The sequence below is a fragment of the Nothoprocta perdicaria genome, unplaced genomic scaffold (assembly GCF_003342845.1).
Source record: "Nothoprocta perdicaria isolate Ctin4 unplaced genomic scaffold, notPer1 scaffold_81, whole genome shotgun sequence".
Lineage (NCBI taxonomy): Eukaryota > Metazoa > Chordata > Aves > Tinamiformes > Tinamidae > Nothoprocta > Nothoprocta perdicaria.
In genome coordinates this window covers 997081-1017103 of record NW_020456099.1, presented here as the reverse complement: position 1 = coordinate 1017103, position 20023 = coordinate 997081, and the positions used below count along the sequence as shown (strand labels likewise).

The following is a 20023-nucleotide window of genomic DNA, read 5'->3' as shown; positions in this document are numbered from 1 at the left end:
TTACACTCAAGAAGATTGAATAAAAACTAAGAAAATAAAAAAACCAGGGATCACAGTATAATCTTTCACCCCAATATCAGGGAGAAAACTAGAAATAGTGAAGAGATCTTTTCTTTCTAAGATGCACAAAATTGTCTTACCTTTTCAAGTTCTTCTTCCACTGCTCGCTTTTCTCTAATGACTCGTTCAATTTGACTCTGTTTTTCTCCGCATTCCTTTTTTAAGAAAGTAATTTTTAATTTATATTTTCATCAAAACATAATCATAATAAAACATAGCATTTGCAGAAAGAATCAAAGGTCAAGAAATCCCAAAGCCAGACCTTGCCATTGCAAATACAATTCTCACTGCAGGTAAGTACACAGTGGATTATGTTTACCTACCTGCTTATTATTTTTTCCATAGGATCAGGCTCACTAACTCCACAGAAATTCAAAATTAAACTTAAAAAMAAAAAAAAATCCATATATAGGGGCTTATTAACCAAGCTCTTTTGCCTTCTAATAAGTTTTATTACGAGTTCTGAGTTCATTCAAGAAAACAACAGTTGTGAGGCAGACTTTCTCTTAGCATATTTTACCAAGTTTCATATATTTCATTTCCACCCATCCAGCTATGGATTTACAATAATCACCTTTCCATGATTTAATTATTCCTGAAAGAAACAGAGTTGCCATCACAASAGAAATAGATGCTAAAGCACACTGTTTTGTCATTTACTCATTTACTCATCTCAGTATAAACACGCTTGGGAACTGTGGCCAAAATATGTATAACTCAAGGAAAAAACTTAGGCAAAGAAACTGTTGTATTTACAAAATCATGTTATTTCCTGCAAAGGCAGCCAAGATGCATAATAAAAGAAAAATATAACTGAATATACACAAGGCAATTCTGCACTTAAATATGATTTTTCAAAGCATAGTGTCCTTTACCCTTATAAATAAATCCTGTGCACTGACTATAAGACATTCATTTTTATGAAGTAATATTAATGTCTCAAAACCCACAGGAGGCAAGGTACTATTTCATAATATGGCATAATTCTAGACAATTACTTTTCTCTTATTAATTTTGAGATACACATAGGACTGTCTCTATACACAAGATTACTCCTTGTTCAACACCTTTTATGCCAACCAAGCTGAACAGAGGAGCTGTGAAGTTGCTCTATAGAGGAAACATGGAAATGCTTTTGCAGCAGTACTAAGCTGTTGCCCCAACTGCCTCTCATCAGACAGATYAGCCTGACCCTAGACTAAAACAGCAACTATGAGCACAGAAATTATGGGGCTGTTGGGGTGAACCCAAAGTTTCATATGCAGCTAGGAAAATTACAGGTAGCCATCATAAAAGTTTACRAGGAATCATTTCCAGACCACCCTAAAAATCTACAATTTCTATAAAAAAACCTCTCAAACAGAATAAGAAAAAACAAAAACAGAAAAGCAAGTATTTCTGATGTACTTTCTAGCAGATTTCCATTGACTGATGTACATACATGAAAAAAGGATAGTAAAGTCATGATTTTTTTTCCAACTAGTCACTAATAGTTCTACTTAATAACACTGAGGAACACCAGCCTAGAAACAAATAAACCAAAGTCTTCAGCCTTGCCTACAAGTTTTAAATACATGCCTAAAACCAAGAATCCTTTCCTCGCAAAACTACTAACAACGTGCTGCTTGATGTTCAGTCCTGGAAAACATTTTAGGTTCTCTTGCTATGCGGCTTGATATTAAGTCACAAATAAAAAGTACTATAAGTGTTTTATTTGACTGGAAGCTAGAACCCTCAAATGTTTTGTTATCAAAGTGTATATTCCTCAGTCAAGACCGTACCATCTGAAGAGCAGAAAGTTCTTCTGTCAGTCGAGAAATCTGCACGTTATATTGTTTCTTTGCAGAGTCTACCTGCAATCAAAAACAGAGTAAAATTAAAATGTAATCCTGCAAGTTCAGCTGTGACTCCTGCATATAGATTTAGTATTTCCTCCTGCTTCTTTATAAACCCAAGAAGGCTGAGCAGTCATAATCTTTATTGGTGTTCTCTCATTAGCTGGAATCACCTGCAAGGCATTTAGAGAGATCGTACAGCACAGTATTTGCAGTGCTAACATTTCAAAGAGAAGAGATCTGAACCTTCAAAGTTCAGAAGCTTTGTCCAGGTAACTGTAGCTCAGGCAACAGAAACTGCTCAGGACAGCTGACAAAGAATCCCCAAAACTGTGAGATTTTTTTTAAAATTTACCTTGACTTGAAATGAGGTCAGCTGCAAGTGCCAGGGGCATTCTATGCAAATCTGAACCTAGTCTGAACTGCTCTATGGACACATGAGGTGAATGTTTGACTTGCAGAGGACACTATTACTGTAAGAATTCAGTCACACATGTATGTGCTCGCTCTGATGCGTTCTTGAGAAACCAAAATAACCCTGTAATAAATGATTCTGGAATCTATGTGCTTCCCRGTATAAATACTGAAACTTTTATTTCTGAGCAAACTGACTTGACAACCGACTCTTTATGATCTTGATAACTTACTGCCTTTCTAATTTTTGCAGCAGTGTCTTCTGCAAGTTGGGTCATTTCCTTTTTCATCTTTTTGATTTCCTCTTCCTTTTGTTTTTCCCCAAACAGTGCCTAGAAAAAATAACAACTTGAAATGCTACTGATAACACACTAGTGATAAAATAATCTCCAGCGCTGAGAAGAAGCCACAGAGCCCCTGTCCAAAAAAAGTCTGTTTCTGTTCTACTTTGGAGGAGCTGAACAGGAACACAAGAACATAAGATCAGTGAGAACCTTTTGCACAAAATGTGCATTCCTGTAAAGCTGAAACAAGCAAAAAGCTTATGACAATGGATGACTTTTTTGTATGGGGATCTAGAAAAAGGTTAAACTTCAACTTTTTTTCTCTCTGTTAACAAGAGCCTAATATGTTAAGGGAATTGCAGAAGAACATTGTATAAAACAAATAAAATTCAGAAAGTTACRAAGAAGTTAGGAAAATGAAGGCAAATGCTCAAAAGATGCCACATAYAGACTTTCTAAATGACAAAAATTATGAGACGTGAAACTATAGCAAGATGAGAAGGAAGCAGTTGTTGGGCATAGTTGGGAAAATGGGGGGCATATGTTTGTTCTTCTGTTCTTTTCTAATATTTTAATCTCAAGTATCATAATACTTCCTTCACTCACAGCTTCAATTGTCTGTCTCCTGCTTTTCAGTTACTGCCAAGCGCTCATAGTTTCGGTCTTTTCAGGGGCACCATTTCCAGCTACAATGATCCTTTAAAAATCATTCTAATCAGGCTGCTCGTACGTGTAACAAGAATAACAGTAAAGTTGCTGGCTAGTGAAATAACTACTGGTGTTCTTAGGTTTTGTTAATACTCCAGTCTATTTTGAAAGAAGGCCAGGAGGTAGCAAGACCTGTTAAAGAAGTTAGTCCTCTTTTCTGGCAGACAAGATCTAGCTCCTTGGTCACAGAGTTGAAATCACAAAAAGCAAAAAAGAAAAAAAAAATAATTTTAATATTCTCAAATATAAAGCTAAAAAATTAGGTTCCCTGGAGAATACCCAGTTTGAAAAGCAACTTCGGACTAAAAGAGTGTGGGTTAATCTCCTTACATCTTATCTAGAACAGAATAAATTCTAAGATTCTCCATTTTTTTTCCACAGAAGTTAACTAAGCYGGGTTTCCTTTACTGATGGCTACGATGTGTTAAGTGCATTTCAGTTCTGTCTTGCCAGCAAACACTGTTCAAGCTATTTTTAATACTTCTAAAGGCTTGACCTGACTGAGCTAAAGCTAACATTAAAATAAGAAAGTGCCTATATCAGAAAAAAAAATGATCAAAGCCCCACATGCTCTTTCCGAAAGGATGATTCAGAAGAGGTTAAAAACCGGCAAGACCAAGTGGGTTTTTTTTTTTTTTTTTTTTTTTTTTGGCATAATGAATTGATGTGTCAGGACGTCCTGGACCACAGACTGTCCTAATGATGTTTCGGTGCATTCTTCTTTGGTGCATATCATGAATTTGATTGTTTACATATCTGTGTTTTTGTCATAAACGTATCCTATAACAGTTTAATTCCATATTGTATCCAAATTGTTTTAAAGCTTCTCCACTCCCCTAATCTTCTTTACTGACCTCTCTAGTACTTTCTTAAGTTACCTATACCTTATCTGAGATGCGCAGAACAGAACTGCACATGAAGGTAACATGGTGCTTAAATGTTTATTTTCAAGTCTCTTAATGTCTATTAATTGTTTTGCCCATCTCTGACGACGGAGAAATTGTTTTGCCCATCTCTGACGACTGAGAGGATGTATGCATAAAAAATATCCGCAGCAAATCTGAATTTTTTTTTGAGGTAATAACAAGAAACTCAGCACAGAGTAGAGCGTATGAGAATTTCAATCTCATTTGCTATTTTATCATCCACTGTCAGGCACCTCCAATTTTTTTTCTGCAGACTTCACCTGCTCATAGCACAACTACTCTTCCAGATTTCTGACAAATAATTAAGATATGAGCACAGAACTAACTCTACTGGTAACCTACTTTCATCACACACAAAGAAAAGGTCCCTTTAGTTTTTTAGCTCTTTTTTTTCCTTAAATATTAACAAATTATAAATGTATAACAGTAGCTTCTTTCTTTCCTCCAACAAACCAATTGGTTTAAATGTATTGATGAGAAACACTACCAGGAATTTTTCAATATTCAAACAGAGTACACTTGGATCTCCTTTATCCAGGCACTCATATTCTTTGACATTTACAGTGTACGACAAGTTTGAATAACACACAAACGTGTATCGCAGTCTCTTTCTTCTGCACTACTAAATTGATTACTAGAGAAATAGAAGAAATTTGATTATATATACATGCATATGTATAGGAATACATTATCTGACACTTACCAATTGTAAGTAACRCAAGTGTTCTAGTATTCAGGAAACACCTCCATTCATTGCCTTACCTGACTTTTTTGTAGGTTGGCTTCTTCTAAAAGCTGTATGCTGTCTTGGACTTTTGTAACAGCGCTATACTTCTCCTTCTCTAGAGTAGCACACTTGGTCTGAAGCTCTCTGATCTGTTTCTCCAGAGCTGCTCTTTCTGTTCTCAGCTGTTCAGCATCTTGTACAGTAACACGTAATCTACAAGACAAGAACAATTCTTCTCATTTCACAATAAGACAATTAGGACACTTAAATTCTTTCAAATTACTTTTCACATTTAAAAAATATTTATCATTTGTCAAAATTACATTATGGTTTTTCTGCTCTTTTCTGGAGAAATTGTTTGGGTTTAGTATATATCATGCCCTAAAAAGRAACAGAACTAAAGGAGTTAACTCAGAGATCTAGTCTGAGAAGTTCCTTAGAAGAATGTTGCTGTCCAGGGATACATCACTGCAAAATGTCTTATATTAAAACAGAACAGAACAACCTCAGAAGGGATAAAGTTTTCCTTTGTGGGAAAAATGGAATAATTAGATGTGGGTAATAAAATTTCAACTATACCATTAGAACTGGAAAAACACTAGTAATTTTRCAATAGCTCAAAAATTCTTATTGTCAGTATTGCTCGGCGTGAGAGAGGGCTAGAGAGTCCTTCCTAGGACAAGGAGGGACAGCTGCATTAAGCACATTTTTTGGAGAACCAAAAGCCTACAGAAAGTAATAAAGCTAGTCAATTCCTTAAGACATTCCAAAATAAACATAAGAGCCTCCACAGTGCTTATGATAGGAGAATTCATTAAGCAGAGGCAGCTGTACAAATCTGTGCAACTCCTCAAGGTAAGAGCTGGCCAAGCAGTGACAACGTGCCCAGGTAATTATTTGGGGTGTAGAGTTATTGAAGAATCTGCTACTCAGATCCACAAATCTGTGACCGAGAAGATTAAGTCACACAAGTACTTTTGATAAAAAAAAAAAAAAAATAAGAATTCTCCTTCTTATAGAGAAGGACGACTATAACAAAAGGTAGCCAAACACAAAATATCTGCATCTTGAGAAAACACAACTATTCAAAAATACAAAACCCAGATGCTGAGGAAAAGATCGTATTTTCTATCACTTGTATGCAACCTGCTAGGAACATTCAGCAAAATATCTTACCTTGCTTCTAATTGTTTTATACTAGACTGCATTTGCTGCAAACGTTTGTCAGAGGCTTCTTCTCTCTGCTGAGCAGACACCATATCTTCCTCCTAGAAAAAAAAAAAGTGTTACCTAGACGTCATCTGAGCTTGACTTAACATAAAGATCTACTAGCAAAAATAAATTAGAGAACATTTTGAGATTAATCATGCAGTGTCAGCGCTCAGGTAACTCATAGCCATTGAAATGCAACAGACAATTATTCCTTTCTCTGTGATACCTTTCTCTCCAACTGGCCTTGAAGCTTCTCTGCCAATCTGGTCATTTCATCAACCTTAGCAGCTGCTGTCCGCCCATCTATTTTAGCTTGCCTGTAGAAAGAAAACAGACGATGAATTAAACATCAATTATTACAAGGAAAACCAGATTCTATTACAATTTAATTGAAATGAGTGTTAAGGGCAGTCAGAGTTCAAAACAAAACTCTGCATTCAGGGCAGAACCTGCTTTCTCCTCCATCCACTTAGCATGTACCGCAGTAAGAGGAATACTAAATTCATTAAAACATTTGTTTTGGGCAACTGACATTTGTCATTCAATTATGGCTGAACACAATCATGTGCATGTTGAATAAATATTTGGGAGGACCAGGTAAACAAAAATTTGGTGYGATTCAACAATTTAAACAAGCAGCTTGAGATACCTTAAAGAGAAATGTTCTTTAGAATTRGATTTTACTTTTTAAAGCAACTTGGATTAGAAATCAAAAACAAATCATTAACTACTTCAGCAGAATTTAACTGATAGGCTTTGTAATTTGATGACGTTTGACAAAATAGCTGAACCAGGAAAGTAACAAAAATGGATTAGAGCTATTGAATCACATTTCTTCCTCATTACAAAAGCTTGTTTAAAAAAGTGCTCCTGCTGCTCATCTGAGATGAACAGGGAGACAGAACAGAAAGACAAAATCGTTCCACTGGCGTTGACAAATGTAACCAGCACCTGTAACTGGATACCCAAAGCTGCTCTGAGGGTGCATTTGCCCCAAAGTCATAAGTTGGGGAGGAGATAAAAATGACATAGTCTGCTTATAGTGAGTACCTGCCTGAGTAAACAGTAGAGACTGTTGAGGARACAGCTTGAAGGAAGAAAGGGAAAAGAAAAAAAACAAAATCCCAACATGCAGCTGGGATTGCAGACACCTCGGGGTGAGAGGAGAGCACCTGAGCAGCCATTAATGCCTGTTTGCCCCTGCCAGGAGCTGCCCTCCGAGCCCAGCCAGCCTGCCCAGGCCTGACAGAGCAGCCCCCTGCCTGCTGCAGAGCAGCCCCCTGCCTGCTGCAGAGCAGCCCGTCTCTGGCTAGCAGACCAGCAGCAGAGGGTAGAACAAAGAGGCCGCACTGGGATCACTGCTCCAGGCAGATCATGTAAACTGAGGGCGCATTTCCTCAGCAAGATGCAAACCAGCAGAACTGAGGGAGCAGTACAAATACAGAAGCAGAGCTTTCATAGATCCAGCATCAAGGATATGGAAGCAGGGGAGCCAGCCCAYGTAGACACAGGAGGCTGTGCCCACCCCTGCTTCCTCCGAGAGGGTACATGCTCCCTAAGAACAGAGAAGAGTGTGCATGTCAGTGATCACAACTCAGGAGAATTAGAGAAGGGTGTTCATTCATACTTTGCAAAGCCAGATTACTGTGGGCTTTCTCTTGCCTCACTGATGTTCGTGAATGTACAAGTCACTGACTGTCAGTAACTATGTGCTCTCTTAACAAACCACATTGCTTGGACGCCACCTTAAGCCACCTCATTCCCCTACAGGACCCTCTGAAATCAAATCTACTCAAGTGAGAATGAAGATGGGGGCACAGAAAACATAGGTAAGAGACAGGCATACATGTGTGGAAACCAACTCACTACCATTTCTTAATATTCACAGAACAGCAGCTAATTTAAGATGCTGCACCTAGACAAGGGCAGCTACAGGGGAAGTTCGAGGGAAGCTCACTGTTTGCTTTCAGATCCTTTTTGTATGCTGTGCTGCTTCTACCTTCAATACCCTTCTTGCTGAAGCAGCAGTCTAATCAGAAAACACACATTTCCCTCTACCACCCACACTCAACTACGCCGCTGAAAGTTTATGCAGAACTTTGTATACTAGGAAYTCAATAGTCATTTGGCCACCTGGGTTGTCATTTGACCTACAAAGTAGCACGTAAGAATTTCATAAAACTCAGAAGCCAGCCTACTGAGAAGTTTGCTTTGTAAAGCAAATATAAACTTCAAGCACAGTCAAGGAAGGGAGAAGTGTCACAGCACTTGAATTTTGACAAAAAAATGGTTGTCTAGCTGCAGCCAGCATGACTTCATTTTTCCCAAACTCTTGCATTTCGCAAATACAAGGAACTGATTCTGAATACTGATGACATCATCTGCTTACTGAGTGTCTAGGAAATAAGTTCAGTTCAGGAGTTGACTGCTTTCATATTCACTTACTGAAAGTCAGTAAGAGAACTTGCATGAGACTGAAGATTCACACATCAGTACCACCACAACAGTGACTCAGTACTAGGCAAAGAAAAATCTCCCAAACAGATATGAAARTGTTCTGCTTGCCTTTAAAAACAGAATAGTAGCAGGCACAAGGAACTTGCRAACAGCAGAGTTGGAAAACACTTTATTTTAGCAAGTATCTTACACACCACACTAAGCACATGCTGTGCTTGTCACCTTTTCATCTCTAAACCATGCTAACTTGCTGTGTAAACATCTTTGCCAATAAAAATCAGCACACAGTTGTCCTCAAAAAACACAACTTGGTTTTCAGTGATTAATTTAACTCTGCATTTGTAAGCAAGTCCTGGTCTTAAATAAACTGTAGATAAGTCATGTTTAAGACAAATAGAATCCTTACAGTAGCTAAACTGTAACTAAAAATAGTTGGTGAAAGTTTACTGCTAGAAGCAGTTAAGTTTTATTGCTCTTACAGCAAGAAAAAGTTTGGTTTTATCCAAACTAAGTGAGCAATTTGTAAATGAGTAAACACTGAACATGAATAAATGAGTCCAGGCAATCTAAACCTTTTTATTTACTGTAGATACCAGTACACAAGAGCTGTTAGAGCCCTTAGGGACATGGTACACTAGACTTCTTATAATGCCGAACTTGGAACTACTCAACCTTCACTTGGATAAATACTTATCATAAAATACCAGATGCTCTCTGCATATTTTGTATGGGCTTTGAGTGGAAAGAGAAAGAAAGACTGCATCAGACTGACTTGGAGTCACAAAATTCAGCAGCACACATTTAACTAAATAGTAACATTATCTGTGAAAGTAGCACACAAAACAGCATGCAATAAACACATGCAAACACATATGTCAGCTTTAACCATTTATGTACAAGTATGTAAAGTTATTTAAATCAACTATACATTTGTGTGAAGTTCTTCCAAATCAATATTATACAGAGGATAACCCAAATAATAGCAGCCTATTTTGAACACTGATTACAGTATCAAGCCACAGTCAGAAAAAAATCAAGAGAAATTTTAATTAAATGATTAAGTGCATCTTGTGGAAGTGCTTTACATGTGTATTTTAAAAAGCTTTAGATAATGCTGCACAAAATATTGCTGGTTGATGAGTATTTTTATTGCCAGCACAAACCCACTGCTTAAAGAAATTACATCTTATTTTGACAACTATCACTAATTAAAAAAGTTCACAGATATATTTACAGACAAGCTGTTTAAYGTAAGTAATCAGAAATTTTCAGGTATTTTCCTCATTTTCACTGCTACACTTCACAAATATAATTAAAGTTCCTCCTACCTCTAACATCCTAATAGCCTATTGCTTACAACTAATCTAGAAATAGTGAATGCAAATTTTATTAACAAACATTGAAAGAGAAGCTTCAGCTGRGAACATTCTTATTTCATGTTATAATTCATAACTAATTACCCATACAACAAGGTTTTATGAAAAAATCTGATCAAAAAGATCAGAGTCAATTTTCTTGCAATACTGAACCCTATTCCTTTTAAATCAAAAGGGAAAGGCATTCAATATTTCTAAGTGCTGAATGAAGTTATGCAAACTGGAAACATCAATCTATACATCATTAAACACACATTTTTAATAAACTTGAGGCATTAACTTAAAATATCATAGCTACCATCCCATCAGTTTGGCAGTACATAAGGTCTGTGATACAGCAGTCAGTAAAAAAAGGCATGGACAAGATGCCTAAGCAATTTTAAACAGCCTGATTTATACCTCAGTTGTTTGCGTAGTTGCTCTAATTCTGCATTCTGTTCTGTTAKTGTTTTCAGAAAGTGTTGATTGCTCTGCAAAACAAGGAGATATTTGTAACACATTTTGTGCTTTGTTGGAAGTGACACTTGTTCAAACTTGTTAGAGGACACTCATAGAGAATATAACACCATAAAAATAGCTGATAAAAGTGTACTTAACACTGGCTGGTCTCTGAGCCCTAAGGTTTCTGTAGAATATTGTAAAAGGTCAGATGCTGAGTGATGTCACTTCATGCTCTCCTTCACTCCAGTTTGGTAGTGTGAGGATGTCCCGAGACAGGGTTTTCACAGCTCAGACCTCCTCTCTGTACCTCCCATTTAGCTGCTCTACCATCTAGAACCCACTGTGGCAATCAGCACCTCAGATGAACCACCCACTGCTTTGACTAAAAGAGGAGCTTGGGGACAGAGAAGACATGTCAGTGTGATAGTTCTCAATAACAAAAGATACTGCAGAGAATAAAGTAATCTTTCCTTCACAGCTACAATATTTCACAAGTATGCATAAATTAAACCAAGAAAGAAGGTATACAGTAGGGGAAAAAAGGTTCCAGTAAAGAAAACGAAAAGGGACCTAGGCTGCCTAGGATGAGTCTCCAGCACTGGCAATATTTAACACAAACCTTAATCAAGAACCACACAAGTTAACCAGTCCTTAGAAGAGACTTCAAGTCCAAGCTGCACAAGTTCTTGTCTTTCTAGCTACATGTTAGGTTTTTTGCTTTTATCCTACACTTCCAAAAGAAGACTATTCCTAATGTGATCACTGGCCAGGCAGTTTCACTTACCAACTCTATTTTCTCATTGGCTACATGCAGTTGCTGAGTCAGCTGCTGAAAGCCAGTCAGTTGATCCTAAAAGGAGAATTCACAGCTTCTGAGCATCAAGGACAATTAGTTGTACAGCCAACTTAAAATATTTTCAAAACACACATGCTTGTTGCATGAAATTCAATGCAATTTTCAGATTTGAGTTAGGCTTTTGCTGCTGATGTAGCAATCTGACAAGTCAGATTTACTAAAGAAAAATGGATCCAAAGTTCACTGTTGCACATTGTCTCCTTCCAGAGCCCATACAGTTGAAYACCAGAATATGAAAGCTTAACTGAGCAGAGCCTCCAGACAGGCACACCAACTAAGCCATTACTGTGATTATTTCTGGTAACAAAACATGCAGACATTAACCCACTAAGAATAAGAGTCCTTATATAACATGCTTAATTTGCTCTCAGCAATATCAGAACATCTTGTGTCCATACTTAAAATGGTTTGGCTCAGTTGAACTCATGAGGCCTCAGGCTTGAGTTCTGCCTTTCAAGGAACATTAAACTAATTAAAATAAACTCATCTTCATGATACCACGCATCTACAAAGGCATGCTCAGAACTGGAATATCTGAATAACCATGTGTAAGAATCTATTCCAGCTCCTCCAACCCTCACAATCACCTTTAGTTAAAATCTACTCAAGATTCCTCTGACCATTCAATGCAGACATGGTTTTATGTGCATGTGCATTTTGTGCATATATACACACACACAGTCACTCTAAACACATTGCTTACGCTAGTGTCCATGGAAAGGTGAAGAGCTTGTCATTTTCCACTCCTAACTTTACAATTATTCATTGAATTCACAACCACATCTGAGCACTGATTTAGATATGTCTATTACAAAAACTAGCAGACACAACATACCCTTCCTTTTTCCTATATACTCACCCAGAACCTTTACAGTATAGAAATATTTCCCAAAATAAACAATATAGATGAAAATTACTTTCTGTTTTTTCTTTTCAGCCACATGAATCTGTGTTTCAGTCATGTGTTGCTGGTACTGCTGCTGGAGTTCATCAAATTCCCGTGATATGGACTGCCAGAGCTGTAGTGCGTGTTCTTTTTCCTAGGAAAATGAAAAACATGATAGTCTATATAAAATACAATACATTTAGCTGCATACCCTACTCTCTAAAAAGAGCAAGTCTGAACCTTTAAAAAGATTGCCTTCTATACTTGCCTCTGATTTGGCAACCACATGAAATATCAGGTTCAGAGACTGCTAAACCAAGACACATAGAACAGTTATGTCTAGAAGGGAATCACATTCCCCCTACCCTGTGATCTTTATCAGCTCTTCTCAGAAGTAAAGCTCCACTGAGCTAGGAAGCAGTTAAATTTAAACTTCTACAGATACTTACTTTAGGCTTATTGTAACTGCAATTTTCATGGATATACAACATTAAAACTTCAAAATTCAGCCTTCAGTTTAACATCTACTTAATCCTGTGAAATGGAATTAATGCATCATTGTACTAACACTGAAATAATCTCAGTATTCCACATATGGTTGTCCCTCATTTCCCATGACAATGCTTTTGATCAAATATGGCTAGTCGAAATGACAAGCAACCACAAGAAGCTGAAGCAAGCAGAATTTTATTTCTTGGAAAGGAATTCAACACTAAGTGGTCAGCTAAGAAGCTACCAGCATAAAATATGAAAGCCTCCCTGAGGATACACAGGGAACAATTTCTCAAGTCAAAGTCAGTAGTGTAAGCACTTGTTTCTTCACTACAGAAAAAAACCACAGGGCCTCAAAATTGTCTCAAGAAATTGTTATAAAAACATAACCACGAAATAAATTTGTTTCCCCTAGTCTGCCAAGGGCCTACATGAGCAATAAGACAGTGCAAATGCTTCATTTCAGACCTGACTGGCCAGCTGTAGCTGTTCTTGAAGGTTTCTCACTATTTCTTCATCTGCAGAAATATCAGTCCCCACAAATGGAAGAGTCTCCAGTTGCTTCTCAACAGCCTCTTTCAAGTCTGCATGGAGCCTGAAATTGAAAGAGCCATGTACAGAAAATTATTTCCTCATCAGGAACTTCTGAATATAAGCACTAAACTTTCAGCTGCTACACACTATACATCTATACATCTATACAGCATGTATATGTATTGTTATAAGCATGGTAAACACTCTGAAAGTTTCGTGTACATTTAGACAGACACATTGCTTAAGCTCCTAAAGTTGGTGCTGTAATACACACAAAGATCTTGAAAATTCTAACACTAAGCACAAGATCTTCAACTATTTTAAGTAGCTTTAAAAGAATTATAGGGCCCAGAGAAATGTTTAAGCTTTAGAAAAAACAAAGTCCACTGTGGTAAAATAATAGGTATTTACCTTTCATTTTCCTTGGTGACTTGTTCAAATTTTAGTCTCATCTCACCCATCTGGGCCTAAAGCAAAATATTTGAGTTGTCATTTAAAAAAGCATTTAAGTTTTAATAATTAACATCTCCTTTTTTTTAACTATACAAGATGGACAATTTAATTGATTATACTAAAGTAATTTAACTTCTTTTGTGGTAAGAAAAGTCACAGGTTAACACTTAAATTTAATAGTTGCTAACTCCTGGTAAGAAAGTTAAGCTGATCTTTTTTCATTTGCTAGCTATCATTACTAAACTCAGCCTTTGAAATTTTTACACTTATTTTTAATTGATTGAAGTTTTTAGAAATACAAGACTACTATCCAGTAGAAAATACTTTAGTGAAAATATAAAAACAAAGGAGAGGTTACACATACTAGTTTAAGGTATTACAAACCACAGCTTTTCTCACTTCCATCTTGCTTTTGTGCTTTCTTAACAGTTAAAAAAAATCAGTAAAAATACTGTTTGCCTGTGGTTTAAAAGGAGGACAGTCCCTCCAAAGATAATGTGTAAACATTTGAAGTCTGAATGTATCCACATTAGCAGGACTGAGACTGCATAGCACAAATCAGACTAGTAAGAAAAGAGTCCTCTTAGGAGAGGCTCAGCTTCCTCACCTGAGTATCATCTAAGATGCTTGCACTTATAGCACAGAACACACATGTTTGTTTTTACAGTACCACTGCCCCACACAAAACTCTGACTAGTTTGGACAATCCCAGTCTTTTCATAGAAAGTTGTCCCTTCACATTCAGATAGTCCAAAGGAAGCACAATGCAGTGATAAACAATTAAGTTATAATGTGAAATAGGATAGCATCCACACCTGATAAAGCTGCAGCTGTTCACTCATCTCTTCCAGATGCTTATCATACTGTACAAGTAGAGGAGAAAAGCTAAAAAGTGGAAAACCATGCTTAGAAAGCAGTTCATAAACACCAAAATATTTTCCTGATAATTGACTTTACTATCTCCTAGAAAACTGAACAAAACAGTCACTTTCCTACTTTCTCTATTCTACTTCCAAGGTCAAAATTACTTCCAAGTTATTTTTGCAAGTCAAAATTATTTAGAAGTTAGTACGTCTAAAGCACGATCATTAACAGTAAAATTTCTGTACACCAGAACTAATATGTGACCTTATAAAGAAGCATTAACTCTAATTTATCACCCACATTTTATATACACCAAGAATTTAAACAAACATTCAACCCTGGAGTTGGCTATTTTCATGTAAAACACCAGTTAAGCATACTGCAAGACAATATGAAAGAATGTGGTTTAATTTGCATACTTTTCACCTCTGTTTTTTTCCTAAATTAATACTCCAAAACTCTATAATATTGAGCAATAATACCTTAAATGCTCAGTAGACAATAAAGGGCACATAGTTTTCATATTATCAAAAGCAAATTACAGTTACTATTAAGCAATTCTGTAATGGCCATGGAGAAAACTTCATTTTATACATTATCATAGCAAGACAGTAGACAATAACAGACAACAGAGTTATCTGTGCTACTTAGACCCATACAAACTCACCTCTATTTTTATTTTACAGTTTTAAAAAATTCATTCACCCACTACTGTTTAGTTTACAAGTCCTCCATAAAAAAGCTATGGGAAAACTTTTGCAGAGATCTATTCACAAATTAGAACTGTGAATACCTGCACCAGCTGATTCTGGATAATTGTACTTTTAAAAGCACATGACTGGCTTATGAATAACCCAGAGTACTCTAATTATGTGAAACTGCATTTACCTTTGATTCATCATTCTGGATCTGGATGCAGCATTAGGTTCAAGGACATCTTCCTGTAATAGAATACTTTACATGTTAATACCTACACCGCATACAGCACAGAGAGTGTTCCAGGCAATCAGTTTCACATTAATCCTCAAAAATTCTGGAAAGCTGCATCAACTTGAAAAAGAATTATCACCAATTCCACTCCTGGAGGTGCTCTGAAATAATGTGTAACTGCATCCAAGAGGAAATTAGCCCATTCTTTGAAGTAGTATTAAGGGTTWACCCAAGTACTAAACTCATTTCTACATATCTCAGTATCAGAAAAATGCTGATGTCCTGGTTTCTACACAGATAATCGGTTGGAACATAACACAAAAAGGTACCTCCACATAAAACACTACCCTCGTAAAGAAAGTGTGTAGATGTGAAATGCCTACTCTGTAGAAATGAATTCTTCCTGGGATAGATTACAACTTCTATATGATTTAAACTTCTGAAACTATGCAAAAAAAACCCAAATTCACTATTACTGCAGTTTTATTCTCCTCCTACTTGATGAAACTAAGAGCCACATGTGAGTGATGTGATTGATCCAGAGCTAGGAAAGATAACACTGAAATGAGATGTACTTCTTATGCAGCTGATAAGCAAAGACATGTTACATTACTTAAGCACAAAAATTTCTTACCACTATCATCCCTTAGTTCACATACCTGCTCAGCAGTAGTTCTGAAAAATTTATCTGTTCCATACTGCCCAAAAGCTGTGTTTAGCCTGTGATCTGAAAAATACAGAGTTATACAGAATAAGGGTACATACAGCCTGAACCATTATTTAGATTAAGCACTAGCAGTCAGAGCCTGTTAAACAAGGTGGTAGGTTAAAGGCACAAAATATGCCTCTTAAAATGCTTTCAAATATTCTCACAAAAAACAGTTTAAATCTATAGAGCTTATATTACAATAAATATTAATTCAATTGCTTCCATAGTTCTTCCTTCCTACTTTAGAAGCTTGAAAAATAACATTTTGGCCTAAAAACCCACATATGCATTTGGCACAACTAAGATGGCTCACCAAGCCATGGAGCAGAAGAAACACCCTGTGTGGTCAATTCAGTTAGCGGAATGTTTGAGAGTTAATTTGCTGTTGGGAACTGGACCCTGCAGTTTTCAATAAGCATTTGACAAACTTAGTTTGAGCTTCACTGATCAGAGAACCTGAGCATTCAAACATATCCAGAAGCCCCATTGCCCCTAGAATGAAGACAAGTTGTTTGTCACCATCTGCATTATCTCAAATAAAGTGACCATACAACTAGTAAGATCTCACACTGCTGAGACAATCCATACATTCTGATCTAAAACAACTTCTTGTCTATTTTCTCATTATATATCTCCATAGTTCTTTTAGCAGTTCAAATAATCTGAAGGAAACTATTGGAGAGAAATACTGGGAAGGAAACGGATAACTTTGAAAAGTCATTAAGGAGCAGTGAAGGCAGAAGTTACCACCCGAGCCAGGCAAAGCACTTTGCAAAGGAAAGTGGGAGCAGCCTTAGGCAACATTGTAGGCATACTCACCATCAATGGACATTCATTAATATATTCTGATAAAAGCTGTGTTTATTTAGCAAATTATCATATAAAGGCTAAATTTAAACTCTCCTAAATTCTCATTTATAGGACTAACTCCTGACAACTAAAATGCATTCAGGTAAAACTCAGTAAAAATTTATCAGAGATAGGGAACAGAACTCATTATAACAAGAAATTCCCTCACAGCTACATATTGAACATGACAAATGTTTACATTATTACGAAGCAAATTTAGCACTACTTAAGAATCTTAATATAGTAAATTAAATGCATTTTGCATTTTAAAATTTTGATTTCACATCCATGAAGAGAATTCATGTRTCAGATTTAGAGTAGATCTCAAAAATTCTATTTCAAGTGGCATGCAAAGTAATGACATCTTTTTCACTTAGTAGCTTTAACAAACTGTTATGTGACTTTTTTAAGACATAATTAAGCTCCTCAGATTGGCAGCTGTTATCACTCCACAGAGGACCTGGRCAGAAGTTTATATACATGTCAAAAATATCAGAAAAAGATCACAGCCATAATGGTTCATATCATAGCGTAAGAAATACTTGACAAAAATCAAACTAATGTTTCTGAGTCAGAATGACCCAGTTCAGACACAGAAACTGTTCTAGAGAGTTTCTTGGTGGTTTCTAACATCRGTCCTTTACCACTCTGAACTACCACACAACACTTAACTCCCTTGRATTTTTTGTTAATAGCTAAAAGCTTTTCAACTGTGCCTTGTTAGCACTTTTTGCTTTGCAATCCTGTCCCTACTTCCTGCAATGCCACCAGTTTCAGGTGTGCAACATTCTTGTTATAAAACCACTCACTCATTTACCAAAGCACAAACTTCTCATGATACATGAACTCACCTGTTTTCAGGATCACAAATTTCGCAGGTAAAATTTTTGCCCATGTTCTGTCGACAATAAAAATATCTTGCAATATGTTTTATTTTAGCTTAAGAGATACCCAAATTATAACATATAACTCATAACTATAAAAAAAGCTTCACTGTGTTAGGTAAGTTTCATGAATATCTGAAGAGATTAGGCTTTTAACCTCAGATGTAAGCTAAGCACACCTGCTGCAATTGCTTTACTCAGAGGGTCATGACCACAGCAGACATTTTTGGCTATTGCCCTACCAACTTCTACCTACTAACCTTCTTCTAGCTAAAACATAGTTTTTACTGCTGTTATTTACTCCAGCCAACACTACTAGAGTTCAAAGAGATATGTGCTCGTGGCTTCAGCTATAGGTGTCAGGGTTCCCTGTATCTTTTTACGGACCAGCCCCAAGCAATGAGGAGCAGGTAGGAGTGTCTCGGCTCCCCCCAGTTCTTTCCTCTAAACGTACCCCCCATGGGAAGAGGCAGCCAGGCACCCCGCGAGACCACCCATCCATCTACCGGGAGCTCACCTGGCTCTCCCCTGCTGCCGAAGTCAGCGGCCATATCCATAGGCAGAACGTAAAACCGCCTGTTCTTGGGAAAAGCCTGCCAACGTCTAGGGAAGAGGCGCTTTCCCAGCCATTGCGCACCGCGCTAGGCTGCGCCTCCAGCAGCAGCGAGAGAAAGCGGAAACCCGAAACAGACGCAGCTCCGCTAACTACACAGCAAAGGCGGAAAACAGCGACTTCCCTCAGCAACAGCCTTTCTTGAGGAAAACAAGCGCCACTTCGTTCGCCCTCCCAGGCCGCAGACGCCGCTAACGGTCGCGCCTAACGGCCACGCAGAGCGGCAGTTACTGCCCGAGYGGCCGCACCACTGCCCTGGCGACCGGCTCAGCGGTGCGGTCACGTGGCGGCGGGGCGGGGCGCTCCGCGTTTAAACCCTTCGCCCCGCCCCTCACGTGGCGGCCGCAGGGTAGAAAAGGCGGCGGGCGGCGCGGGGAGCCTGGCTGCGCACGCGCGGGAGCGGTGGGCGGTGAGGCGCGACCGTTGGGGGCTCGTGGCCGTTGCGGGGGGAGCGGGAGCCGTAGGGAGAGCTTTCTCGTTGCGGGTTTATGGAGCTCTGGAATTGCGGTGGGTGTTACTTCCCGGTGTGCGAAAATCTTCTAGAACGTTCGGAGGTGTTTAGGTTGTGTTGTGTTTTATTTTCAGGAAATGTAGAGGCTGGAAAAGCTGATAGGGGAAGCACRGCTGTAAATGGTATTTACTTCAAGCTTTTCTCTTATATTTAATGCTGGAGTTTTAACTGTAGTTGCTCCCGGGGGCTTCTAGCTCTCCCTAAACCTGTGGACTCAATTAATGAACACACTAGTATGCCTAATTTTTGCTCTTTTTTGTCCTGTTTTACACTGATGGAAACTCTTAATCTAACTTCCAAAGCAGTGTTTGTAGTTGCAGGCAGTACTAGTATATTTGTTACTATGAGACTGATGCAGCTGCTAATATGAGTGTATAAGCCAGGGGTTGTCTTTTATTAAGTTTGAAACCACGCCATTTTTATATTTATTATGATATGTACTGTAAAAATCATTCCCTTGAAATTTGCATCTCTTAACATTGTATTAATGTTTGGCTAAATCTGTTAAGTAATTYCCATAATAGGACATTATTAAACAGACCTTATTTTAAAAAAATTGTATACTACTGATTGTTTTGTTTCCTAAATCATATATTAAAAATATGCAAAATATGAGCTTCCCAGATTCTATGTAGTTCAGCATGTATTTTCATTAAGATTTCTTCAAAAAAATTCTTGGGAAACCTTAGATGGTCAGATGTTAAGTAATAAACTTTTAGATGTTATGTACTCTAGAGCTCAGCAACTATCTAACAGGAATTGTTCTAAGTTGTATAGTCTTCTTTATCACTCTGTGGTTCTCAAAAAAAAAGTGTTTTCTTGTTTTCTTGGGTGATGTTTATTTCTAGTAGTTGTTTAGTTAAAACAGACCTTTGTTTAGTTAAAACAGACCTATATATGTTGGGCTTTCTGTAGGAATTTGAGTATGTTCTTTTTTCTAAGAAATGAAATCTGTATATCTGCTATCATAGAATCATAGAATGCCGAAGGTTGGAAGGGACC

At 37.5% G+C, this 20023-nt stretch overlaps 1 protein-coding gene across 1 annotated transcript in view; it reads right to left on the bottom strand.

Moving 5' to 3' along the window:
* Window positions 1–18786, bottom strand: part of SCLT1 (sodium channel and clathrin linker 1) — a 33662-nt gene extending 14876 nt beyond the window's left edge. The window contains exons 1-15 of the mRNA XM_026051983.1: window positions 18415–18786; window positions 16115–16182; window positions 15414–15466; window positions 14477–14546; window positions 13620–13675; window positions 13143–13269; window positions 12214–12336; window positions 11225–11290; window positions 10399–10469; window positions 6393–6483; window positions 6131–6222; window positions 4990–5167; window positions 2543–2641; window positions 1842–1913; window positions 141–215 (exon numbers count right to left, since the gene is read on the bottom strand). Coding sequence (XP_025907768.1) covers window positions 141–215; window positions 1842–1913; window positions 2543–2641; window positions 4990–5167; window positions 6131–6222; window positions 6393–6483; window positions 10399–10469; window positions 11225–11290; window positions 12214–12336; window positions 13143–13269; window positions 13620–13675; window positions 14477–14546; window positions 15414–15466; window positions 16115–16182; window positions 18415–18454 — 1281 coding nt within the window. The 5' untranslated portion in view covers window positions 18455–18786. The remainder of the gene's footprint in view (window positions 1–140; window positions 216–1841; window positions 1914–2542; window positions 2642–4989; window positions 5168–6130; window positions 6223–6392; window positions 6484–10398; window positions 10470–11224; window positions 11291–12213; window positions 12337–13142; window positions 13270–13619; window positions 13676–14476; window positions 14547–15413; window positions 15467–16114; window positions 16183–18414) is intronic.
* Between the last annotated feature and the right edge of the window lie 1237 nt (window positions 18787–20023).